The following is a 27,610-nucleotide window of genomic DNA, read 5'->3' on the forward strand; positions in this document are numbered from 1 at the left end:
TTTGTGGACTGACAACAATTTGTTGCTGAACCAGCACTTCACCAGCTCAGAAACCTCTTGCATAATACCACTATATTAGCCCTACGGATTACCACTCGCCATCTAATAATTCCATTGTTTTACAAAAGTATAGTTCATTGACTTAGCTTACAGCACTGTTGCCACTGCTTCAGAGGTTGTCCAGTCTCCTATTTACTTCAGTAAATATCTGCTCTCATTAGGTCTAGGAATATGATATGGCAAACCATCTAACCTAGACTAAATCAAAGGTTTCGTATTGTTATAATGGGAACATATCTCTTTTTATGTTCAGAGCTTGTCCGGTCCTTTATTATTACATCTTATTGGCTACATAAAGTCAACCCCAAACAGCAGTCACTGAACAAATGAGCCAGGATTTTTCTCTGATTCTTAGGAGTGGACTTGGACAGGGCACCTTTTTCATAGTGTTCAGCTGTTCTGTAACATGTATGTAGTCTTTAGTCTACAAAGTCTCCTTAGATAAAAGTCTCCTCCACTTTCCTTTATTTCTCACTGCTTCCGGACTACAGCACATCTGATTAGATACATCAAACATCCACAATTAGTAGGATGGTGATATAGTGAAGGGAGAATTGAGCAAGAGAAAGTTGAGGAGTAGTCTGGTGTGATGGGAGGGTAGTTTGGTAAAGGAGACCCTCAGGGGGCAGAGTTAAGGTTGCTGTGGATGTTGAACAAGTGGTAATGGTAAGATGTGTGCCTGTGAGTGGAGGTTATGTACTGCCAGTAGAGAGTATGTATTTGCTTAACTTTTCATTTCCTTATTTTTTAGTTCAGTGTCAAGCATGTTGTGTGTGTGTAGCAAACTAAACTGTTTAACAACAATGTTTTTGTGTATTAACACATATTCTCAGATACCAATACTATGTTAAGATGAAGTAAAGGCTGAGAGAACTTATCAGTAATTTAGAGTAAAATTCATTAACAGGGATAACAACGAGGAGTCCTTGTGGCACATTAGAGACTAACACATTTATTTGGGCATAAGATTTCATGGGTTATAACCCACCTCATCAGATGCATGGAGTGAAAAAAAGTAGGCAGGTATAAATATACAGCACTTGAAAAGATGGGAGTTGCCTTACCAAGTGTGGGGGTCAGTGCTAATGAGGCCAATTAAATTACGATGGATGTGGCCCATTCCCACCAGTTGACAAGAAGATGTGAGTATCAACAGAGGGAAAATGATTTTTTGTAGTGACCCAGCCACTCCCAGTCTTTATTCAAGCCTAATTTGATGATGTCAATTTTGTAAATTAATTCCAGTTCTGCAGTTTCATGTTGTCCCTCTTTCATGTTGTCCCTTTGATTTAGACTCTCTGCTCAATGCTGCTTGACAAGCCTTATTTAAATCACACTTAAAGACTAACTCTGCTGTCTCACCTCTTTGAAGTGTGTGTGTGGAGGAGAAAATATAAATAAAACATCAAAACAAATCACCTCCTGAGTCACAATGTGATCTTAAAAAGAAAAGGAGTACTTGTGGCACCTTAGAGACTAACCAATTTATTTGAGCATAAGCTTTTGTGAGCTACAACTCACTTCATCGGATGCATACCGATGAAGTGAGTTGTAGCTCACGAAAGCTTATGCTCAAATAAATTGGTTAGTCTCTAAGGTGCCACAAGTACTCCTTTTCTTTTTGCGAATACAGACTAACACAGCTGTTACTCTAAAATGTGTCACACATTTACCCTCTCTGATGCCCTTCTTCCTTGTCTGTAGATGACTCCCACTTCTTGTATCATATCAAATTTAGACTGTATGCTCTTCAAGATAGGGTCCAAATCTTTGTTTTGTGAGGTGCCTAGTACAATTTTTGAAACTTGACAAGTAATAAATAAATTAAAAGTTATTCAAAATAATAATGACCTCCCATTAGTTAGATTCAGAGTTAGATTCAGAGTTTGCCAGCATGCTGTTTGGTCTTTCTTAGTTTAAGAATTACAGGATTCATATGTAGAGAAAAAGGTGGGTGAGGTAATATATTTTATTGGACCAACTTCTGTTGTTGAGAGAGACAAGCTTTCGCGCTTACACAGAACTCTTCTTCAGGTTGCTCTCTGTGCAAACTCAAAAGCTCGTCTCTCTCACCAGCAGAAATTGGTCGAATAAAAAATTATTACCTTACCCACCTTGTCTCTCTAATATTCTGGGTCCAATATGGCTATAACAACACTGCATGTAGGATTCATACATACAGTGTAGATTAGAACACTGTATAAATAAATTACACCATACAGGCTCTATGATATCAATATCTTTCCAACAATGGAAACTGAGCTGCTGCAAGGCCTCTGAAATTTGCCTTTGTTCAGCCAACGGGCAATAATATTTTGCTTTTGTGTATGTGTGAATATAAAACTTATTTTAATGAAAAATCATTAACTCGTGAAGTGTAAGGGTCTGAAGCAAGTTACTCTACTATCACGAGGAAAGAGCTGAAACAAGGAGCAGGATTTGAAAACTTCATTACTATTTCTTCCCCTTCCCTCCTCCCTGTCACCTTTCCCCCCACCCCCCGATTATACCACAAACAAGTTGCTTACAGAGAAATTTTCTCTTTAGCCTTTTGTTTACTAGAAAGTTGCTAATTTTACATTAACAAATGTATTTTAAATATAAAAGGCTTTTCTTTAAAAAATTCCAAAATGACAGGGATCATTTAAGCTTAGTATGATTTCCCTACACCCTACATTTTAGCTCTAAAATCTATTCTAATTTTATTTGTCATGAAACTCAGTCTTTGAATTTAGCTTAATTAAGCATTTTTAGGTCCAAGCAATTAAACAGCAATATAAAATTAATCCATAAAATGCAGAGTAATAGAAAATAGAGATGGAGAAGTCCAGTTAGTTCACATGGTCTATCTCCCTACTAGTGCACAGTACAGTAATTTCCTACAGTTTTATTAAGGCCAGTTTTAAACGATTCAAGCAACGAGGCTTTCACTAGTTCCCTTGGGAGATTATCCAATGTTAGAATAAATCTCACACCACTAGGAAAATTTTCCTGATATTCAATCAAAGGTTTCCTTTGCTCATTTTCACTGTATTAATTCCTTGTTCTGTTGCTTTTCCTCCCTATTTTAGGAGTCAGTTTCTCCCCTTTGCCAAGGGCTCCTGGATGGGGAAGAAGCTGGTTATAGCTGCCTGATTCTCAAGCTGCCCTGACCTCAGGTCTCATGCAGCTTTGAGACAACAGCTGGCTCTGCTTCCTAAGGGACCACACATCAACTAAGAACTATCCTCCTGACACACCCTCTATGCTGCGGTAATGGGGGAGATTGGTATAGGTGCACAGTACACAGAGTACTGTTATGGGTAAAAAATTAAAATTTAATCTTTAAACTACAATTTTCTTTGCTCTTGTGGATTTCTCTGACAATCCACTACTTAATGTCACATTAAAAATTAACCAATGCTGTGTAGAATTACACTGGTATGGGACAGCGTGCCACACTGGCCTTTGCCCTACTGTCTTCAGCTAATTATTAGCAGCATTTTTATTTTTCCAGTCTGAGCACTAATTAGGCATAACTTCAATAATTGCTCTATAGAGTTTGAATACTGTTGTTCAGGGCTTTACACAGCTGTATGTCGGCAGAAGGATTTGTGACTGATGCTATTCTAAAGTATTAACTAACTGAACAACGGGAGAGATGGCTCCTCATCAGTCATAATTCGAAAGGTCTATCACATTCATTAGGATTTCATGGTTGAAACCATGCTCCTTTCTGAAACCTTTAATTATAAATTATGAGGTAAGCAACAGGTAGGAATTTGGAAGCTACACATTTTTCTGACTTCATCTTAATTATTGCAGGCCAGATTGTCATCTTTAGTCATGTTCAACAGCGTCTCATTCCATGATTAGTTCCATTGATTTACACAGATGTGTTTTTCAAAAGCATTCAACTATATCTCTGTGTACCTTTTTCTGATGGGTCTAATATTGCTGAGAATACAGTAAGATGAGATTTAATTAATTCATTACAACATTCCCTCTCACCTCTCTCATATCTTTATGGCAGTTGATGGACAAAGCAAGGATACAATGGTGCCTATTTGAGGGCAAGCTTAACTTCACCTCCACCTAATCCAGTTTTATCAGGAATGGTTCACTTCATAAAGGAAGTACACACAGCTTACTGCAGGTAAAATTTTCTTTGGAACTTTCTGTAAGCAATTAAACAACAATCTTCTCCACCCATACAACTTGCCATTTTATCACTGCCTTTCCCATGACAAATGAGAGGAATTAATTTCCAGCATTCAATTCAGAATCATCCTACTTTGTTATAACATCTTCTGCATCCCTCCTTGAATAGTTCCATTCCTATCATGCACTCTTTATCAGTCTTCAGTTGGTGACTTCATAAATTGTGTAAAGATTTTTGGAGTCCCATAAATTTCAGTTTTCACATGTCTGCTCTTCTCAGTCTACCCTCTCTCTAAACCATCTTATTATGATCTTCAAACTTTAAATACCTTGAGTACATGGATAGCTTTCCCCTCACATATCTTTAAATGCCTTAAATAATTCATTCTTATACACCTTTTCTGCTTGTCTATTGCAAAGAAACTATGGCTTCATCTCAACTGACCTCGGTCATATTTCTCGAAAACAGAAATACTTCTCTCAGGAAAAAGGAGCAAAACAAATTCCATCTACTCTCTCTACCTCCCTCCCATACAGATACATACACCAAGTATCGCCCTTTTTATCCTTTACCAACCCTAAACTAAACATCAACTAGTTTAGTATTCTACTTTACCTTATTCTCCTCTATCTGTAAATATGCCTCAATATTTTCACAACATTGCCTGGATACACAACTGACCTGATTCCCTCCCTGCCGCAATCCCAGTTCATGACTTCATTTCCTTTCTTCTTGATAATGTAATATGCTCCTCAATGCCCTCCACAGGCCTCAGCTCTTCAAACTCCAGAATGTATAGAATTCTGCAGGCTACTTTCTCACATATACCAAAGAGTGGGAATTCCCACTTCCATCCTCAAATAACTGTACTAGCTAACCATCTATTTTTGTATTGAGTTCAAAATTGCCTTGCCTTGTTTTTATTTTTCCCCCATAGATTTTTGTCTTCCTATTCCTTTCCAACTCTCCCTTCTCATATAGTCCCGGTCTCAGTTTTCCCTTTCCCACAATCTTTCCACTGTTAGCATGATCGTTTTCTCCTCAGCAGTGCCTATCACCTCAGACCTCCTTCTATATCTGTGCATCACTGACTACTTTTCAAATCTCTTCTTTAAATGTATCTTCCACTATTGCCTATGCCTGTCAAATTTTCTTCTGGGCATATGTCTGTTTGCTTCAATTATCTATACCACTACACACACACACACAATTAGATTTCTTTTATGACCTAATTCTGTAAAGAGTTTAAGATACAGTTTCTATGAGTCAATCCTAGCAAATGTAGTATGACAGAGTGAAAGGTGTACACATTTGCCTGATATCTCCTCTAAAAGTCAACAGTGGTCATTTTTCTGCCGTGGTTAATAAAGCCTGTTAACCTTTAGATTAGATTAGGTTGGCTAAGACTAGTTCTAGCACATTTTTACAATCCATTCTGATTACACAAGGAAGCAAAAGAACATTTAACAGAAAATTATTCACCATTGCATAGCAATGTTAGTATATAAATAGCACCATTGTAGTATATTAAGGGCTGCCAAACAGCAAATGCTCTCATCTTTGACTCTGTAATGTTATGAATGTCTGTTCTACCCAATTCTGGCAGTTGAAGGTGCTTGGCACTTTTCAGCATCATTCATGGACACTGTATGTACATGCAAAACCTTCCTGTTGTGTCTGAGGCAGCACAACTAAACAGGTATTAGGTGGATATACATTCACAAATAAACTGCCTGTAAAAAGGCAGGGCTTCTCCCCAGCTGGCAAAGCATCAACTGGCATGCCCACAGTTTCTTCTGGGGAGTTTTATTTCTCAAACATAGGCAAAGCAAACAAAAAGAGTTTTTCAACTCATCCTTGGCTACAGTCCCCAGGGGACTTTCCCCCCCTTTAGCTCTCAGGCTCTCACTGCCTCCCCTTTCCAGGGACCCTGGCAGGTGGGCCTGCTTCTGTGCCCTGTTCCCTGAGCACCATCACCCAAGGCCTTTCTCCCTGGATACCATTTTACGAACAGTTCCTCTCAGGTTCTCACTCACTCGCCTCTTAGGCTGCTCCTGTTTTCTGCAGTATTTCCCAGGCACTCACTGCCTGCCCTCCCAGAAAATTCTGGAAGTCCTGCTGCTTCTACACCCTGCAGCTTCCTAGTTCTGACTCACCAGGTGACAGTCTCTCTCTCACTGGATCTTCCTCTGGCCCAGATGCCTGCTTTTAAACTGAACTGGGGTCAGCTAACTAGGCACAGGTACTCTGGTGCTGCTCCCTCTTAAAGGGCCAGGGTCACCCTGTGACTGCCCCATATTACAGTTGGCCTTCTTAAAGGCCAGGAAAAGATATATTTGTGCCTCATCTTAGTTGTGAAAAAGAGAGATACTCATTTATCTTTTTTCAGTAGTTTAGGAAATACCAGTCTACAGTAGGGTTGCCAACCCTCCAGGATTGGCCTAGAATCTCCCAGAATCAGCATTGATCTCCCAGTGACTATTGAAAGCAATCTTGGAGATTTTAATAGGATATTTTAATAAAATTACATTATGTCATGTTGGGGAAAACATCTCCCAGAATAGCTTCAGTCAGACTTGGCAACCCTAGTCTACAGCATATCATTACTAAGTTTAGAAATAATTATGATCTAATATATACATTAATACTAGCCTACAGTACATCACTACTAAATATAGAGTAAGACATATGCCAAATTCTTAGCATGAAGTCTCTATATAAAAATAGCCAACTTACACAAAACTCACAGGAGAGATTCACTGGGAAAATTAACTAACAATGTAAGAAATGTACTAAATATTAATATGAAAAGTATGTGATACACTCCACTCTGTTTTAGCTAACTCTCTGAATATAATGATGTTTACTAAGTAGAATATTTTTCATATATTATTAATATTTAACCTTTTTAATGCCATATTGTCTAGGTGTCTGGTTATGGCCCTACTGTGCTATGGGCTGTACAAATATAGAAAGTGAAAGTCCCTGTCTCAAAGAGCTTACAATCGAAAGGACAACACATAATAGGTGGAAACAACAAATGGTGGGTCAAGTTGTGGAGCAGGAGAGAAAGGGTTAAAAAAAAGAGGATGTGTGCAATGATTCTCAGACAATCAGCAACAACAATCACAACTCTCCACCTGCCAAGCCATTCCTGATGCACTATGGAAGAAGCAGGTTTAGAGGAGGGACATGAAGGAGGCTTATGTGCTGGCTTTATCGATTTTGACTGGGAGTTTCTCTCATTTGTAAGGAGCAGCATGGGAGAAAATGTGAAGGTGCTTGTAAGAGAAATGGAGAATCAGAGGCTTACACCATTAATAAACCGAAGGCAGGAGTCAATCTTATGATAATATAAAAGGTAGGATAGGAAGGGGAGAGCTAAGTTGTGGAGGGCTTTGTAAGTTGGGACAAAAAATTGTGTTTGACATAGTGAAAGACAGAGAGGGGGAGAGAGTCAGAATGACAGACTAGGAAAATGATTTTAGCAGCCTGTTGAATGGACTTGACGGGGGGAAGAATGCAGGCATTAAGCCCAGAGAAGGTGATTACAGTAGTCCAGGTGTGTGATGATCAGTGCTTGGACAGTTATAATATATTAAAATTATATTTTTTTAAGAAACAGTGCAGGTTAGTATTTGGACACATTAAGAAATGACCTAAGAGACATTTCTACCAAAATTGATAAAGTCTATAAAATACAGAATCAGAAATTACCGAGTCTGACTTATATTTACTACATGCTTTTCTATCGACACATGAGATAAAAAAAGTCTTTAAAAATTGATAGCAATTGCCTTTGATTATGCATAGAAATTGATCCAGAACAGGCGGAATATCTCTTTAGTCATGATTTAGAAGACTGACATTTTGACATGACAGAAATTATATAAGATTAATGACAACAATGAACAATATCATGTGCGAAAAATTTATCTCCTATAAAAGCAAAAATTTGCAAGTGGGAAATTGTGTACACGAGCTCATTAGGGAAGTGTGGTGGGGTCAACGTGTGGGATTTTGGTTTTTTAAGGCCTTTGTTGCTCTTCATTTTATTTTGTTTCTATGTATATAATGTTAATGGTTTTAAAATCAGTAAACAGATACTATTAAAAGGATGTACATCTTTTAAGGAAGAAACACAGTGGATTCTGCTTATTAGCAGCCTGTTGGTTCTCAGAAAAGAGTTGCTATTATTTGAAGTGCCTTCTTAGGCTGCAGCCCTCCAAACCTGCCTACAGATGGTGCTCAGCACATCCTAGCTCTTCCTACCCTGGTTGCAGAATGGCAACACTGGGGCTTTGTGGGAAGGAAGGAAGCACTGAGATGGTGCCAGGACAGGGCACAACCCAAAGAGCACGAGGAGAGGTACCCTGCAGCCCTCCAGCACCCCTGCTCCCCATGGAAAGTCTTGGCAGCTGGGCTGCAGTGTCCTCCCTCCTGCTGCCCCCTCACAGAAGCCTCCCCTCCCAGCTGCAGACAGGTTTGTGGGGCGGCAGCCAGGGAAGACATAGAATCATAGAATCTCAGGGTTGGAAGGGACCTCAGGAGGTCATCTAGTCCAACCCCCTGCTCAAAGCAGGGCCAATCCCCAATTATTGCCCCAGATCCCTAAGTGGCCCCCTCAAGGATTGAACTCACAAGCCTGGGTTTAGCAGGCCAACGCTCAAACCACTGAGCTATCCCTCCATGTCTAAAAGCTGTCAATAAGTGGCATGCCTGTTGCCAATATCCAAATCCTACTAATATTAAAGTCAATGGGACAGGACTGGCACCCAGCAAAACACTGCTATTAACTAGAAGTTGTTGATATCAGCATTGCTATTCAACGGCATCTGCTGTATATATATATTTTTACATAATAATGAAGATACTAAAAAAATTAAAGCATTAATAAAAAGTGGCTTGATTTAAAACAAATCTTCATAATGTGAAATATACTGTTGATACATGTCTTTTACGAACTGTAGGTGTAATAAACAAGTCTCATTGGAATAAAGCATCTTACATTTTCAGTAGTCCCAGTGATAACATGCAGCCCATCGTATGTTGACTTGATATACATCCCCTAAAGAAATGGCAAGAGAAGGAATAATTAGCATCTGTGAGTAGTTACTGCGACAAAAAACTAGCTCTCTAATACTGCAGTAAACAAACTAGTGATGTTGGAAGAACGCTTGTTCTGGATTAAAGTCAAAGGCATTTCAGCTGATTAGAGCAAAGTATGGTTGAATAAAATTTGCAAAACAAAATTAAAACAAAAACATCTTAAGAGTCAGTATAAAAATACATGCTTCCTTTGGATGCATCTCCATTAATTCCAGCATCAGCAGATAAGAAATCTTTTGGACAGGATTTAACAAACTAACATGATAGGAGAAGCTGGACTCATTTTGGCATCTGAAATGCACAGATGTTTATTACTTTACTAATCTCAGAAAAAGAACTAAAGTTGTCAGAACCTAGGTAAAGTACAGAAATAGAGGCTTTAAACTTAAATAGCCCATACTCCAGAGGTCTATTGAGTCAGTAAAAAATAAAACTAGATAAAGCCTGGTGTGTCAGTAAGGTTCAGCAGCTAGCACTCTTGCCTCTTAATAGAAGTGTCACGTACCACCCCAAGACTTGAGCTTTCAGTTTAATGCTGACAAGGTAGAAATGTGCTGTTAAATCATCCTCTTCTGAAGGATTCTGAAGTCCCTTCTACTGTACATAAATGTTGCAAAATCATTCTAAAGTACCTAGCATATTTTACTTGCTTTAAAAACAAAACAAAAACAGTTCATAGTTTACCAAGATGTCGATCATGAATTTGATACTTTTGTCAAAGAAGTTTTGCTTGCATAAAATATTTATTAATCACAAGTTACACTTTTAGGAGAGGAAATGATATCAACAGCAGCTGAACTGTTGCCAACTGATGCGGTTTGCAAACTTCTTGTAATGCCCAGTGGCCAAGGTGGGTAAGGAGGCAGTCCAGAGCTGTAGTCAAGTGTGCATGAGTCATTGGATAGCCAACAGGTTAATCTGTATTGGAGGCAGCCTGGGGCAATTGTCGTCGTTCTTGCAGGGGTCAGCAGCCAGAAGATCCAATCCAAGGGGCTGGGTCAGTGAGCTGGGGAGTCGAGGTCAGGCAACATGGCAACATTGTTCTTTAAAACAGCAAAGCAACAAGTTGGCTCAGGCAGAGAAGCATGGCAAGGTGGTCTAATCAGCAGGCAATGGTCTGTCACTCAGACAGTTTCCTCTTCCTGTTGGGGTGTTTATATAGCCCAGGCACCCAATGAGAGTAGTGCCTGTCCATCCAATCAGAGGCCTGGCTGCTGTGGGCCTGTAAGCCTTTAGGACTAAGGCTGTTGGTTGGGGCAGCAGTTTGATGCATTGCCATGGCACAATGGCTAAAGATACCATCTGAGAGACCTGGGTTCAATGCTAGGGTCCTGACACTGCAATTTTTCCATTGTATGTCTTGAATGTTAGGAAGACTAACAATTATAGTTTCTTTGCTATCCAATATCCACTATCGCAAGCCCTTATTCTTACTGATTTATGTAGTTCTATTGACTTCAACAGAATTAATCTCATTAGTAAGGATTACTCAATATAGTAAAGACTGTCAGATTAGGAACTAGGGATTCGCTTTCAAACTACAAATGAGCACCAGAAAAAGGATGATATTCTGTTGTATTAAACTTTCTTTAAAAACGAAAGAAATAGGTTAATTTAACTGGGTTAAATATATATTGATATGGTACTGCAAAACACTCTGATTCACAGAAACACTATTTCCATTTCATGTTTGTGATAGACTGTCAACTCCTCTGCTTGGCTACTGACAAACAGAAAAAGTAGAAAGAATGCTCTGGTATTTGGAATTCTGCTTCAGGATCAATTCTCACTGAGACCAATTCTTCCCTTGGAACATCACAGCATAAATGTCAACATGTTGCAACATACTGTTAGAACATGACGACAATTGGTGGGCTCCAAAAAGTAATTTTGAGACCCCTATCCTTATTAGCAGAGGTTGCAGACCACTGATTTACCCAAGAAAAACTGCTATGATACTGCAAGTTCGCTGGTGGATGGTTTAGCACTGCCTGGGTTAGCTGTACAAACAAAGTGTGTCTACACAGGGATAAAAAAATCCACAGCTGGCCTGGGTCAGCTGACTTGAGCTCACTGGGCTTTGGCTCCAGTGCTGAAAAAGTGCTATGTGGATGTTCAGGCTTGGTCTGAAGCCTGAACTCTGGAACTCTGTGAGCCCCAACCCAAACATCTACAGAGCAATTTTTAGCCCCACAGCTAGCCTTCACAAGCCCGATTCAGCTCACCCAGGCCAGCTGTGGCCATGCCGTGTGGCTTTTATCACCAGGGAGATGTACTCACAGACACCAGGAACTCTGGGTTCTGGTTTACAGCCAACTCTTCCAATTTCTGGGGTTCTATATTTAAAAGATCTCTTAAAGAACAAAATGCAACTAAAACATATTAGGTCAAGGCTTAGTGCTTCCTTCTGTCAGTAAGAGTAGAAAGAAAAATAAGAAAGAAAGTGTTAAAAGAGATAAAGATATACTTCCTCCACCTATTTGGACAAGACACCTTCCTCTAGGCTCTGAAGTTTGTGCCTCTGACCTCCCATTGTCCTTCCACGAGAAGATCAGCAGGCTGTTGAGCTTAAGGCATTGTAATGAAGACAATCTTTCACGTCACCCAGTTTATTAATTTCTGTTGAATCTGACTATATACCTGTTGTAGATATAATTGCAATGTTTTGCGTTTTTTTTCTTGAGAGCAGTTTGGTATGGAGTACTTCAAGTCCATATGATTTCTGTGCCTGAAACCTGGAAGGGCAGTACACCATCTCACAAAGGGCAGATAGATAGGTCGACCTGTCTGCTCTTGCTTCTGAAACTATCTATCTACTTCTAATACTCGTTCTTATTTCCTAAGAAATACAAAAGTTTATTTCCTCTTTTTTCTTTATGAATAGCATCATGTATTTTTACTGGACCACACTTATTTAAAGCTTAAAAGCCAAGCTTAGTCTTGATATAATTAATTAAGATTATATATAATATAATTATATATTATATAATATAATTATATAATATATAATTAAGATTTATAGATGTAGAGACCAGAAGGGACCATTATGATCATCTATTCTAAGTTGACTATTTGCATAACACACAGAATTTTATCCATTAATTTTTACATCAAGCCTATAAGTTTGATCAGGTTGAACTAAAGCACACTTTTGAGAAAGACACGAAATAAGGATTTAAAGACCAATGCCACGTAAAAAGGTAATAACTTCACCATACTTCTACTCAATATTCTCCTGTTTCTACTTACAAATTTCACATTAGCTCTCTTAGCCACATCATCACACGGGGAGCTCATGTCCAGTTGCTTATTCGCTATAATCCTTAAGTCCTCTTAAGAGTCACTACTTTTTAGGATTTTTTTCCCATTTATTTAGATTTACTCAAGATGCCTATCCAAGACACTAGGTGCCTTAACAAAATTAATTATACAGTAAATACAATTAAATGAAATCAGTTCCACAGGAATACAGTCAGCCAGCCACCTGTCCACTTCGTCATCTAGAAAACATACCCTCGGCCATTTCCTGATGATGGGTGAGCAAGTTCCAGAGTCTCAGAGCTCTCACAGAAAACTCCCTACCATCTGCCCCTTCTCTTTGATAACTAGGGAGATCCAGCTCAAGTGCACCCTCCTGACTGTGGCTGAGCAGTATGGCCTGAGGAGAGAGGCAGTCTATCAGCAAGGCCAGTTGTATGTCATTTAGTGATTTATAGGTCACAAACCAACATCTTAAACTCCATCCAGAGACCAGAGATGACCCGTGCCTGCTGATAATGGTGGTGCAGAGTAAGGGCAGCTGGCTTCAGCAGTGCTACTGAGCATGCTCAGTACAAACCAAGCAACGAATCTGGAGGGCACATGACCCAGCATGCCCCCCACGGATCACCTCTGCCGGAGACCAATGGGCTGCCAGTACAGATCCCAGAGCACTGGTGTCATGTGCTCCCAGTGAGATGCCCTGCTCAATAAGCGAGCTTATTGATATAGTCCCCCATCCTGTATGTGTGACCCACATTCTTTGTTCCTAGATGTTGGACTGTAAATTTGGCTATATGAAATGCATATTGTTTGAATGAACCCAGCTTATCATCAATCCATATCATTCTATATAACTGATCTGTCACTATTATTTACTACCTTACTAATATTTGTGTTATCTGCAAACCCAACCAGCAAAGATTTTATAATTTCCTCTCTGATCATTGAAAAAGATCATGAATATCACTGGGCCAAGAACAGATTCCAGAGAGACCTAACTAGAAACACTATGATGATTCTTTGTTAACAACTTTACTTTTATATCAGTTAGGCAGTTTTTAATCTATTTAGGAAGTGCTTCATTGATTTTGTATACTGCTAATTTTTTTAAATCAGATCAGGAAGTTTAAAGTCACATGTCTTACAGAAGTCTCAGTATATTTTGTCAACACATAATAGACTTAAACACACCATTATCAACCAAAATTGTAATCTCATCAAAAAATGATATACTGTAAAATCTGTTTGACAAGACCTACTTCCCACAGAACTATGTCCACAGACTCTCAGATTTAAAGGCCAGCCCCTACCATTCTGATCATCAGGCTAACCTCCTACATAACATAAAGCATAAGTATCACCCAGCATTTTCTACATCAAACTCATAACTTTGTGTTGAGCTAAAGTACATCTTAAAGAAGGACATCCAATCTTGATTTAAAAGACTTCCAGTGATGGAAATCCTCTCATCCCTAAGTAAGCTGTTCCAAAAGTAAAATTACCTTTACTATTAAAATGTGTGCCTTATTTCTAGCCTAAATATGTTGACTGTTGAGTCACATTAATTATGTTACCATCCTTTAATTCTTTATGATAGAATCCTGTATCAGTCATTCCATGATATTTCCCAGCATTAGTCAGACTAATTAGCTTATAATTACCCTGATCATCCTATTTATGCTTTTTCCTAAAAAGTATGGTCACAATGTTAGCTTATATCTCCTCTGGAACTTCTCCAGCATACCAAGATTTATTAAAAATCAGCATCAATAGTTCAAAGAGCTCCTCAGCCAATTGTTTTGAAACTCTTAGGTACAAGTTATTCAGCCTTGCAGATTTAAAAGTTAGTAGATACTGTTTTTATCATGCCAATGTTTGCCTGACATTAAGTAAAGCATCACAAAATCTTGTTGTTATCCTCTATTTTCATGGATCTGGGTCTTTAAAAAAAATTGCTCTTCCAGAATTTGAATAAATTTGTATGTCAAACTCCCAAATACAACCATCAGACATTATGCACATGCCTGCTGCACCTCTACATTTCCATACCTATGACCTAGATCTAATCAATTCCATGTGAGTGAGATGTAATTTGTTTGACTGATTTTTTTATATCTTGCATATACTGTTTTTGCTACAAAATCTGCACAAATTTGAACTAATTGTGCGGCTAGGTAGAACAAGAATGTATCTTTTGATATCTGCAATTCTCTTTAACTTGGTGAGTCTGGGAATAAAAAAAATGAATACAGGCTCTTCTCTGTGCTTGAGGAGTTACATGCATGAACCCCCAAACACTGAAATGAGGCTGTATTATAAAAAGTTTTGATCCCTTGTCTCCACAAAAGAAAAATGAGCTTGCACCTGTTTTTGTAAACTATTATCACAAGATGTGAAGACAAAGAGAATTTTTAAAATTGTACTTCAGAAAGAATAATACAAATGTGAATAAAATTAAACTACAAAGAACAACACTTTTATCATGGCAATCTATTTTTATAAGTTTATGTATAGTAATACATGGTACCTATTTATCTACATAATAAGATTCTAGGATTGTCACTGTATATGTCTCTCTGAAGCCTAGAATGTCTGTTGAGTCCGTGATAGAAACAGCTACAAACATGGTTGAGAGCTCTTTTTGTTTAGAACATCACCAGGTTCAATAATCCCTGGGATTCATGGTCTGTTACTGTCCAATGTTTAAGTTCACAGCCATTTTCAGCTTATACACTTTACAAATTACACTCCTATGACAACAAGGACTTTCATTTAGTAAAGCCATAAAAGACTCCTCTTTTTATTCAGTTTTTCTTTTTTTACATACTTTGGTATGTAGAATGTGATAGGTGCAACTGTATTTTTCCATTGGGGAGAAAGTTTTGACTAGAACACTGAAAAATATCAGCACTTTTTTGTAGTAATTGTCTCTTTCTTTTGTCCGGGGCATGTATTGTCAAATGTGTTCCACTTAAAAGATGGCACTTCAAATCACCCTTTGCAGTACTATAAACATTTTTCATGAAATACCCTGTCCTTGATATGCAGACTGTCAGTGTTTGTCTGTCCTGTTATGCAGTGAACACACAGTTCAATTCAGCTCTCGGCTGCTCTCTCTGGAAGGAAGATCCTTAAAAGGTAATTTACCCTTCAGTGTAAAATGACACTGAGAATTGGAAATATATTGTTTCTAAAGGACAATTTAAGGCAATACACTTTAGGGATTGCGCTGCATTATTTTAAATCAAGTTTTGTAAAGAGGAAGAATTGAACTTCTAAATTCAATTTTAAACGATACTGAAATATGTTTAGCCCAAGCCTCCAAACTTCCTGTTTATAACGTGGATCCTAAAGTGTGCCAGAGATAAACAAAAGATTTTCAGAGAGAATTTTCTTTCCACTATCTACTAAAAGCAGAATAATCTACCTTTGGCTCTGAGTGTAGCTCCATTTGAAAGTTTGTATATGACTGCAAAATTTTTGGTCTCTTAGACACAGTGCTTGAATCATGCCATAACACACTGAAATTCTGTGCCGGTGCTTTTTTAACGAGCCACAGTGGTGTTCCAGTACTTCTGCTGGTCCTGGGACAGGTGGCTCCTTTCTGTCCTATGTGGGAAGCAGGAGCCGAACACAGTTAGGGAGAAGGCAAGGAAGAAGTGGTCTCCACAGGGAGTCATTCTTTGCTCCCATGGGCCTCCTGCAGGAGCCCCCCTGCTTGCTCCCTCCGAGGGTTTCTGACTGCCCTGTGTTCAGGCACTTCTTTTTTTAAAGGACTCCAGAACTGCTGAGAAACTTTCTGTTAACATGTTGTAAACCCAATAAAAAGCACCTAGTTAAACTGACATTCATAGGTAGAATTAGGCAGAACAGCTGGACCTTGCTCTAGATGTAACAGGCCATCTGTTTTCATTGAGTTTATCACTGCTTTACCACTGAGATGTTCCCACATAAAGCACATTCTATAATGAAGAAGCCTAGTTAAAATAGAAATATATTTCTAAAAAAATTCTTACAATTAATACCTATATATACCATGCCAAAATATAGTATTAATGAAATATGATAGTTGAGCAATTGAACCATCAAGCATCCTTCCCCACCGACCTTGCTTGTTTTGTAGATCTCACTGTAACTCTTGCTAATACTTCTGGAGTTGAAGAAGTGTGAACAATGGTGGAAATTCTTTGTAAAATGTTTCCACTGTAAGCAAGGTTTAAAGAAGCCATATTGACTCAGTAACCCAAAATTGAGTGTACTGCAATAATATTTTACATTTATACAGAAAAACATTCATCTTAAAACATTTTATAAATTTCATACAGAGGGCACCCAGTCCTGCATTATTACAGTTAATAGAAGTTTTGTTATGCATTTTAATGGAAGCAACATCACATCCTTACAGAATACAGGACGCTTCACAGCAGTAACAGGAAGGGAATATTCATATGACACTGGCGCAAATCCCTGTTCTTTCAAAATGCATCATGGGCTCATTAATGTCCACAGAGAGCAGACAGTACTTTATAGTTGAGATTTTGCCTGAAAATCTACTGTAAACAGCTTGGAGTTCAGTTTATTAACCTTTGAGGAATGCAGAACTGAGCAAATCCTCCATAGCTTTGAACCTGTGCTCCAGGAAAACAAAATGCTCCAAAACTAGCATTTAGATCTGTAAGTCGTGCCCTCCAGCAGAGCCTAAAATCCCATAGAACATGTTTCTGCTAGGCTTGGGTTTTTTCATAGATCTATAAGGATTGTTAAGTCTGGTGTTCCCTGGCTTTGCTGGATGGATTGTTGGGGGCCTCTGGTGTGGATTGAGAGATTTCAGATCCAATAAAAATGAAGAAGCAGGCTTGATAAATCTTTCAGAAAGTCTGCTTGTCTCCCAACTATTCATTTGGGGCTTGAGATAGATAGATATAAACATAAACAAACAAAATATAAACTGTTATGATGCCCTCATTCACACCAAGGCCTTCTTACACTGCTCTTGAAATCATAATGTATATGCACATGGGTGACAAATTAAGGTTGCATAAGTAACCTTAATTCTGCTATTTCCTAACTTTTGGGTGCTTGACTTTGCAACCTTAAAAATGTTTTTTTAATGTAGCTTTTGTATATATTGTTTCCCATGTTTGTTTGTTTTTTAAAATATCAAAACTGGAAAAAAATATCATGTAGCATATTGACACCCACATGAGTTATCAGCAGGGTTGGATCCACCACACAAACCTCTGACACTGAGCTAACTGAGTAACTGCTAACACAGTAGGTTGTCATCCTTTGTGCGGCCCAGCAACAGATGGGGATGAAGCCCACAAGTCGCCCATAGAAGAATGGTGGTACTCAAGAATCTTGACTTCCATTTACATAAGAATAGCCATACTGGGTCAGACCAATGATTCATCTAGCCCAGTATCCTGTCTTCCAACAGCAGCCAATGCCAGGTGCTTCAGAGGGAATGAACCAAACAGGCAATCATCAAGTGATCCATCATGCCCTGCTGTCCACTCTCAGCTTCTGGCACTCAGACTAGGGACACCCAGAGCATGGGGTTACATCCCTGAACATCTTGGCTAATAGCCATTGATTGACCTATCCTCCACGAACTTATCAAATTCTTTTTTGAAACCTGTTATACTTGTGGCCTTCACAACATTCCCTGGCAACAAGTTCCACAGGGTGCCTGTGTGTTGTGTGAAGAAGTACTTCCTTTTGTTTGTTTTAAACCTGCTGCCTACTAATTTCATTTGGTGACCCCCACTTCTTCTGTAATGTGAAGGATAAATAACACTTCCTTATTTACTTTCTTCACACCATTCAAGATTTTATAGACCTCTTTCATATCCTCCTTTAGTTGTCTCTTTTTCAAGCTGAAAAGTCCCAGTCTTTTTAATCTCTCCTCATATGGAAGCTGTTCCATACCCTTAATAATTGTTGTTGCCTTTCTCTATACCTTTTCCAATTCTAATATATCTTTTTTTGAGATGGGACAACCAGAACTGCATGCAGTGTTCAAGGTGTGGGTGTACCATGGATTTATATAGTGATAATAACATAGAAAATGTCATAATATCTATTCCTTTCCTAATGGTTCCATTTCAGGTTCTGAAGGATAATTTACTGTTTTGGGCACAGTCTCTTCTGCCTGTCCTCCCCAAGCTTGAGTCCTTGTGTCCCATCCCCCCACCCCCACCCCGAACCTGTCCCTGTCCTAATTCTGTCTCTTCCCCATCCCTGGTTCCACTCCCATTCCCCTTGCCTACCCAGTGCCAACTCTCATCCAATTTCAGTGTTTCCAACCCCCTCTGTCATTTCCCTCACAGGCTTCAAGTTCCAGCCCCCACCAATCAACAAGTCACATCCTCCCCATCCCCACCAGTTCCCAGTCTCCACTCCCCCTGACTGGATCACCATCCCATTTTCATTGCCGAGCCATTCCCAAGCTCACTAGACAACTTTTTCCAATCTACTCATTTCCCAGTCTAGCTTTTTCCCCTTGTTCAAATCAGACAGACAGTCTCCTCCTCCATGCTGCCAGGGTGCGAGCCAGAGGAGTGGTCACTCAGCATAGGAGAGGCTCTCCCTGGTCCCAGTTTTAGTGCCTGGTCCCACCCTCATAGTCTCATGGATTTTAAGGCCAGACGGAACCATCATGATCACCTAGTCTGACCTCCTGCACATTGCAGGCCACAAAACCTCACCCTCCCACTCCTGTAATAGACCCCTAACCTCTGAGAAAGTGAAGCTGGCAGTGAAGGAACCATCATGGGGAGAGGCAGAAGATGACTGGCTCTTTGCCCCAAATCAGCAGACAACGGTGTAATTTTATTGACAATGTAAAATATGGCTTCAGGTTGCTGACAATTTAGTGGTCAAGAAAATTGGGAAGAAAAATGTGTTTGCAGGAGGAGAACTCCAGTTAGATGCATAATTCCTAAAATGGGAATTGCAAATGCCATCTTTAAAAAATTGATCCAGAAACTAGAGACAGCTTCTTCACAGTGCTAGCTAGTTAATTACTACCAAGCCATTCTCCAGTTGCATTATATATGAGGAATACCTTTCCTAAGAAAAAGCTAGCAAAACTGGATTTTATGATATGTATATTTTTAAAATACTCTTCCCCTTACACACGTCAGAGTATTAAAATACTACAAAAACAGGTTTATATTAACAAAAAAGCACATCCATTAAAAAGTCTCTCTTGCTAAATATCATTTAGAAGAAAAAACCCCACAGAGCTTACTACAGTTACTCCATTATTTCAAGTGGTAAATGTCTATGCTGTGGATCTAAAAGCTCCAACTCCATTGGTGACCCAGAAGGAGGCAATATGGCTCCAAATGAGAACACTTCCTTTTCAGTTTGCTTTTTTTAAGAAGTGTAGGAAATTTCTTTTAAAAGAACTATGTTAAAAGAACATTAAGGTTGTAAAGTCAAGTACTCAAAAGTTAGGAAATACCAGAATTAAAGTGCCTATTGACCCTTGAAGTCTTTAAACCAGGGGTGGCCAACCTGAGCCTGAGAAGGAGCCAGAATTTACCAGTGTGCATTGCCAAAGAGCCACAGTAATACATCAGCAGCCCCACCGATCAGTGCTTCCCCCTCCCTGCTCCTCCTGATCAGCTGTTTCGTGGTGTGCAGGACACTCTGGGAGGGAGGGGAAGGAGCGAGGGCAGGGCAGGCTATGGGGAGGGGAAGGAAAGGGGTGGAGTGGGGGCAGAGACCGTGGCAAGCGAGGGGTTGAGCAGTGAACACCTATTGGAAAGTTGGCACTTGTAGCTCCAGCCCCGGAGTCGGTGCTATACAAGTAGCCGCATATTAACTTCTGAAGAGCCGCATGTGGCTCCTGAGCCACAGGTTGGCCACCCTTGCTTTAAACCATAATTTGAGGACTTCAGTAACTCAGCCAAAAATTAGGGGTCTATTATAGAAGTGGGTGGGTGAGGTTCTGGGGCCTGCAATGTGCAGGAGGTCACACTAGATAATCATGATGGTCCCTTCTGACCTTAAAGTCTGTGAGTCTTGTTCAGCTTCCTTGTGAATGTGCATTATGACACCATCTTTTAATTACATGAACACATGCTATTTTTCCCACAACCCCTGCCTCATTCAGTGCACAGCATGGACCTGCTCTGGGGATAAATCAGGGCTGTGTTGTGAAGGAGGCTGTTGTCTGTAGGACCCCTGTCTCATTTGGTGCAGAAGTTGAAAGCCCTTTAGGGAAAGGGGCAGAGGACTGCAGGAAGAGAAATGATAGTCTCATGGTTAATACAGTTGAACATCACTGTGTCCCTGAGAGCACCCCCAATGCAGAGGGCTCTCTGGTGTCTAGCACTGAGCCTCAGCAGGCCTGAGCAGCTGAGTGTACTCTAACTCACTGTTGTCATAATCTGTATCTACAAGGTGTCATGTAGGGAATCACATATGAACTGGGTAACACACTGGGCTGTTAATATTATTGTGTGGTGTATGTATGGATGATATATATGAAAAGTTATAAATATGTGCTGGAAATATGTTCTTAAAATGTCTTAAGTCACTCTGCCCTAGACAAAGGAATGTGGCCCTGCCTGCTTGAAAGGGTCTCCTATGTAAATTGAGAAGATGCAATAGAAGTACATTTACATAAAAGTTAAAGCCATCACATTAGCGAATGGGGAAGGCAGCCACCTAACTACTGGGGGAGGAGACTGCAAAAATTAACCTGGCATCAGTTCTCTGGTGGACATAGCAAGCTGAGGCTTCAGGAGGGCTTCTTGTCTTTGAGAACAGAGACAAAAAACTTTGAGGATCTGAGCAAAGAGAAAAAGCCATTTTGGCATCCTTCACCTGAAGAGACAAAGAAACCAAGCGCTTTAAGGTCTGTATTGGACCTTGGCTAAGAACTGACCAGCCATGCTGGAAGAACAATTGTCATGAGAAATCTATGTTGAACAAAAAACTCTGGTTTGTTAAGCTAGGTTTTAGTTTTAGAATAATAATTTTACTTTGGTTTGTTTGTAACCATCTCTATCTCAATTCCTTCTACTTGGTATCACTTAAATATCTGTTCCTTATTAATTTACCCTTGTTTTATTATACAGCCATCTCAGGGCAGTGCTACTTGATGCACAAATGGAAAATTAAAAACTCTCCAGTGTGGGACTGTGGTCACCCAGAACAGACAATGGAACATGTAATGACTCAATGGCTGGTTCTCAAATATGAAAGAGGCATCACAGCGTTACACTCCGCTACTCCTCATGCAATTGTCTGGCTTAATCATCTAAATAGAAAATTATAGTTGTTGCTCCACATCTATATCAGCCATACGAAGAAGAAGTGCAGTGTTTCAAACTGAAGGATAAAATCCTCAGCCTGGACTGGTGCTGTGTACTGTCTCTTTAAAGGAGCAGGGAAATTGATAAGGAACTATAGTGAGAGGAGCTGAGCACTGCAGGGGAGATGATTTTGGAGAGACTCAAGGCTGGAAGAACTGTTGGTGTCACCCTGCAAGGAAAAACAAGGTTGGTGGAAGCCAGGGTGAGGTCATTGTGCTGTAAGCAGGCTGCTGGTGTCAGGAATCTGAGCCAAAGCTGCACAGCACAGAAACACCCTGTGTTACAGGACAGGTAATGAACAAACTCTTAGTGGTCTGGGTGAATCCCCAAAGTGTCAGAGTCACCTTGGAAAAAAGAATTCCATCTCTGCCTCAGAGACAGAGGTCCTAAGAGAGGCTGAGCAAGTCACAAAACATATTTTTCATAGATTACCACTAATTTTCTGGGTGCTCAGATGCCTGGAGTCAGATCTGCGGAAGTGCTGAGCACTCACAGCTGCAACTGAAATCAATAGAAGCTGTGCTTTAAATAGGTCTATAAAAACTTAAAATACTCTGCAAAATCAAGCCCTCAGCATCTCAAGCTGGGCATCCAAAATTAATGGACACTTTTGACAATTTTAACCTTAATCTCTCTGTGCCTGAGTTCCCTTCCTATAAAACTGGGATAATAATACCACCTTACCACACAAGGGTGTTGTGACGATAAACTTATTACTGTCTGTGAAGCATACAGATACTACAGTGAAGAGTGCCATAAAAATGCCCATCAAGAAATCAGTAACTCACTGCAGTACAGAACTTGGTTAGTATGTAGTAAGTAGTGCCTGGGAACCCACATTCATACGTGCATTGACTGAGACAGGGGTCCTGTGGAAAATACGATGTGATCATGTACTTAAAGATTCTAACAACAATTTGTAATCTGTTCTCTACTCTATTTTTCATCCTATATTTTCGTAAAGGACTTTTCCTTTCTGCTCTTTCACTGTTCCTTTTTTCTGATCTTTTCTAAGAATATGGACCCAGGAATGTTGAAGTTTCCAAACCTATAATATTCCAGTGCCTTCAGAATTAGGCAAAATGAGCTCAACCATCCAATTTACCTACCTATATTCTCACTATCTGTTTTGATTACAGAATTCTTTAACTTCTCCCCTAAAGTATGTATTGTATTGTTATGCCCAATAATGATTTCACCATATAGAAGGCTGCATTTCAGTGATGGGTGAAGTGTTTTTTGTTTATAACATTTGTAAAAAAAAAATCTTTGGCATTATTTTGGTTTAAATATGCTATTTGTTAATTCAGACTTGCACAGTTCCTCACTAGAAACTACCATTCTACAATATTGTGAGGTGGCTGCATAATTTAGGTAAATGACAGGAATTATAATGAAACTGCCAAATCAGGATTTGAATTCAGGTTTCAAGAAGTGAAAAAGCCAATTTGTTAGTCCATGCTGACCTCTACAAAAATCATCGGTAACAAGAATCATACTTATTTAAAATAGCTTTTTATTTAACTTCAACTGGAAAATAACCAACTTGTGACACCAGCAGCAATTCACTGATGTGAATTTCTTATTAAATACATTTCTGCAATGAAAATGAACCAAAAAGTATTTTTGTGATACTTTAAAACTCTAACTATCCAGTCGAAATTCCCTATTGTGTACTATTACCATATGAGGGGAGATGCTTTTTATTTTAAAATTTGAAACACTGAGTTCTTCCAAATGGTGTAGTTCTTTATTTTTATTTGGAATGAGAAATATTAAATATGCACATATCTGTCAATCTGATCATCAATGTATCCAAAAAACACTTCCAGTTAAAATTATTACTTTAAAGAATCTTATTTGAAAAACTTGGCTGTTAAAGAATTCCCCCTAAGGAAAGGGGTGGCCTGAAATGCACAGAGTAGATCTTGGCCCAGCAGAAAGCTAGTAATGCACAGTGGAGCCACAGAGTAACTGAATGGCTGTTTAGTAGCATTAAGAGATCTACATGAAATAAGCATTTAACAAAAAAAGTAATGGTGGCTTAGCCTGCAAACTAGTAGCCAGATACTGGAGTAGACTCAACTAATTAGCAGAATTACCTACCTTGAGACTGTATGGGTCTCTCCTGCTCACTCCTGTAGATAGGACATGAACTGGACCCATGTGATATATAAGCAGCCTTCTCGCACAAGAGATGCGGTCAGATAAGCCTGTCTGACCCTTAAATCAACCAGAGGTCTGCTAATTGGTCTCATCTTGCTGCCAATGTTTCTATATCCAGTATGGTCTCCTTCCCAATAATTCATTATTGCAATATAAGGTATCTTCTATATATAGTTTTTCAATTAATTTTTTCAGGCATTATAATTGTCATGGTCACTGGGCTAGCTGCACTTAAGTCTCTCTGAGTCATGCCCCTCAGGTGTTAGACCTTTAGCCTTTACCTGTCCTGTGCATGTGTGTGTGCGGGGGTGGGGGGTGGGTTTGGAAGCCTGTGATTTTCCCATTCTTAGACTAGGTCTCGGACTATAGCCTCAGCGTCTACACAGCAGGACTGGATTTGACAGAGTTTTTAACTGTTTAACATCCTTTTGAACTGTGTGGTCTCAGCCTTCGTAAAACAGCTGTATAACTTTGGCTGGAGCCTGGAAGTAGCATCTTCACAGCTAATAGCTCAGGTATTGTTTCTTAACCTCCTAATCTGTTAACCAGGAGGTGTTTTATCTGGATTCATTGTTTTACCCTCCTGCTTGATTCCCAAGATCCCTACTATTAACTAAACCAGTCCATGCAAACAGTGAATTAACTCCATATAGCAAACATTCTCATAACCTAATATACCCATATATTATTCATAAATGAATATATACCAGCCCCACATCCTTCACAATAATCACATTATGTAATCTGCAGATTATCATTACTACTCAGCATCAAGTTTCAAAATGCAAAGATGTTGAGAGACTAAGATTTTATTATTAGCAGAAATGGAAGAAATGTGGATTATAACTGAGAAATATAATACAATCTCTATAAAGAGACATGGGGCCAGATTCACTAGTATACTCTGACTGCTTTTGTGCTTTTCTGTTGATGTAAGATAGCTACAGACCTGGCTTAACTGACCAGATAAACTGGATTTACAGCTGATTTGTAACTGTGGAATGGTGCAATGCAGCTGCACATATGGGTGAATCTGTCCCAATGTCTGTTCTGTAAATATCATCTACAAATCTTCAGGGTTTTTTTGGTTGGTTGGTTGGTTTTGGTCTTCCTTAATAAAGTAATCTTGCTGAAATTTGAAGTAAAATCAATAAAAGCCTTTTAACTAAATATTAAGAAAAATAATATGATCACTTTCCTTTAAACTTCTAGCACCATCTCTTACATTTATTTTATGCAGCTGATTAACTTCTATATTGGAGCCCAATATTTTTTATACATAAAAATAAAATCAATAATTTTGCTGTTGTCCAAAACAGCTACATTACAGCTCACGACAGATTACAATGCTCTACTTTTGCTGCCAGTACATTTTCTGGTTACGTCTGTTGCTTTAAGTACTGCAGATGTTTTATTTTATTTTAACACAGATAAAGACTGTAGTTAAACCACTTCTAGAAATCAGCTGAAGCTTGCACTAGTATAAAGAGCTGGAAACTGCATAAAACAAATGCACTTTGGTTTCTTGGCAAGTAAAAACAAAACAAAACACAACACTCTAAAGGACAGATGCTTGAGTTTAATATTCAAATGGAATTAGCTATATTCTTACTTACCAAGCCCTCACTGGGCATAATGCTAGTAAGGTGAACTACTTCAAGGTGTGCTGACTGAGACACCAGAGAGTCAGATGAAAGAGAGATGATGTGGTCACAGATTCCAGACAAAGTTTTACACTAGAAAAAGCAAACAAAAATAATCATAAACCCTTGTGTTGAAGTGACAAACTGTTGGTATTAAAGCACAGTTCAAGGGCAATATTGTTTACATCATGTTTACTTTACATGGTATATATATTTGAGCAGCAGTAGCTTTTCATTCGTACTGTCATAAGAACACAGAGCTGAAGTTCTATATTAATCACAAGGCCAACTACAAGAGGGCCAAGGAAAATAAAATTCCTATCAATGCCATAACAAGTGATCGTGAATTTACAGCACAGAAGCCCAAAGGAATCTTCTTGTGAAGTAATAACCTAAGCATGTGTGCTTGAATCACCTTATTCATTCAAGCAGCCACCCCTAACAAACATGCCTGATAAACTTGATTTTACTTGTTGCTGTACATGGCATTATTAAACACAGATTCAATTAAAGCAAAATATGTAAATAGTAATTACTTTACACATTAAATTAATTACTTTTTTGACCAACAAATGAGAAGGGTAATTTATAAAGTCAAGTGTTTATTTAAGGTGTCAATTCCACAATACAAAAACATAGTGAGGTCATTCCACAGAATGGGGAAGTGAGATAAAGGGATGAAAGTTATTTGTCCCGGGTCAAACAAAACAACAGAAGGAAACAGAACCCAGACACCTGAAACAAGGGCCCAAAATAAGGGATTTGTCCCCATATTTTTTTCATGTTTTTTAAATTTTACTTTCAGACATAGTATGCCTAAAAATATTTGTACTTAATTTGCAACCATCCATTTAGATGCATTTCAGAATGCTCTTCTGGTGGGAATTCTGTTGTGTGCTCTCATTTTTCTTCAGGGACTACACTGTCATTTACTTTAATTACATTAAATGGTGGTGAAATCCCTTAAGGGAAGTTATACTTCATATATTTTCAAATGCATGATGAATTCTAATATCCCATTTGACACTACATATATAAGCAGAAGCAGCAGTGAATAACTCCTTTGTCTAAATACATAAACAGTGTTCAGAATTACTTCATCTTTACTCATTTAGAAACCAGGGTAAAGCTCTGGAGTACTGGATGTTGCATTTGGATCTCTGTATCAGTTGAAACATGTGCAAAATCACATGTATGTATGCAGCTCCCTATTGACTATGCATTTGAGCCTCTATCAAATGGCCACTGAAGAAAACACATTTTTCCATTGACTTCAGTCGGCTTTGGATCAGGGCCTTGAAGAGGAATATATGCATTGTCCACTACACCTATACCCTACACATTAAATGTATTCAGATACTTTACATATGCATATGTGGCTGGCATGTAGAATAAAAATTTAATCAAAGCATATCCCTTTCTTGGGATCTGTAGTATGGATGTATTAGCCATGTGGCTGTGTTCCAACCTGACTTTTTGATGCTGTAGTACCCCTATACAATTATCATTTAGAATCGAGCCCACCACTACCCTTTAAAATTATTTTTATGCCACACATACAGACTAGATATCGGAAGCAATTCACATTGAATCCTTTGCATTGTTTGGAGACACATCTAAGGTTTCCTCTTGACCAATGTTTAATGGGGGGGTGGGGTGAGAAATCTAGTAAGTAAACATTAGAACTGAATACATGTTAGGAAAAAGTGCTCAATGAGCAAGATTATGATGATAGCTCACCAAGTCCCCACCAAAGTTCAGAAATTACAATCAATGGAGAATTTTAACATCAGGAAAAAATATTAAAGAGCAATAAATAAAATAATAAGAAATACCTGGCCACTCTAAAGTAGCTCAACAGACAATAGAGAGACCAGATGCCCATAATAAATGATGCA

The 27,610-nt window shown here is 38.9% G+C and overlaps 1 protein-coding gene across 1 annotated transcript in view; it reads right to left on the bottom strand.

The window, feature by feature from the left end:
• LOC140917643 (connector enhancer of kinase suppressor of ras 2-like) overlaps positions 1-27,610 on the bottom strand; it is a 463,215-nt gene that overhangs the window by 244,926 nt on the left and 190,679 nt on the right. The window contains exons 7-8 of the mRNA XM_073360900.1: positions 25,686-25,805; positions 9,210-9,269 (exon numbers count right to left, since the gene is read on the bottom strand). Coding sequence (XP_073217001.1) covers positions 9,210-9,269; positions 25,686-25,805 — 180 coding nt within the window. The remainder of the gene's footprint in view (positions 1-9,209; positions 9,270-25,685; positions 25,806-27,610) is intronic.

This window comes from Lepidochelys kempii, chromosome 9, assembly GCF_965140265.1.
Source record: "Lepidochelys kempii isolate rLepKem1 chromosome 9, rLepKem1.hap2, whole genome shotgun sequence".
Classification (NCBI taxonomy): Eukaryota; Metazoa; Chordata; order Testudines; family Cheloniidae; genus Lepidochelys; species Lepidochelys kempii.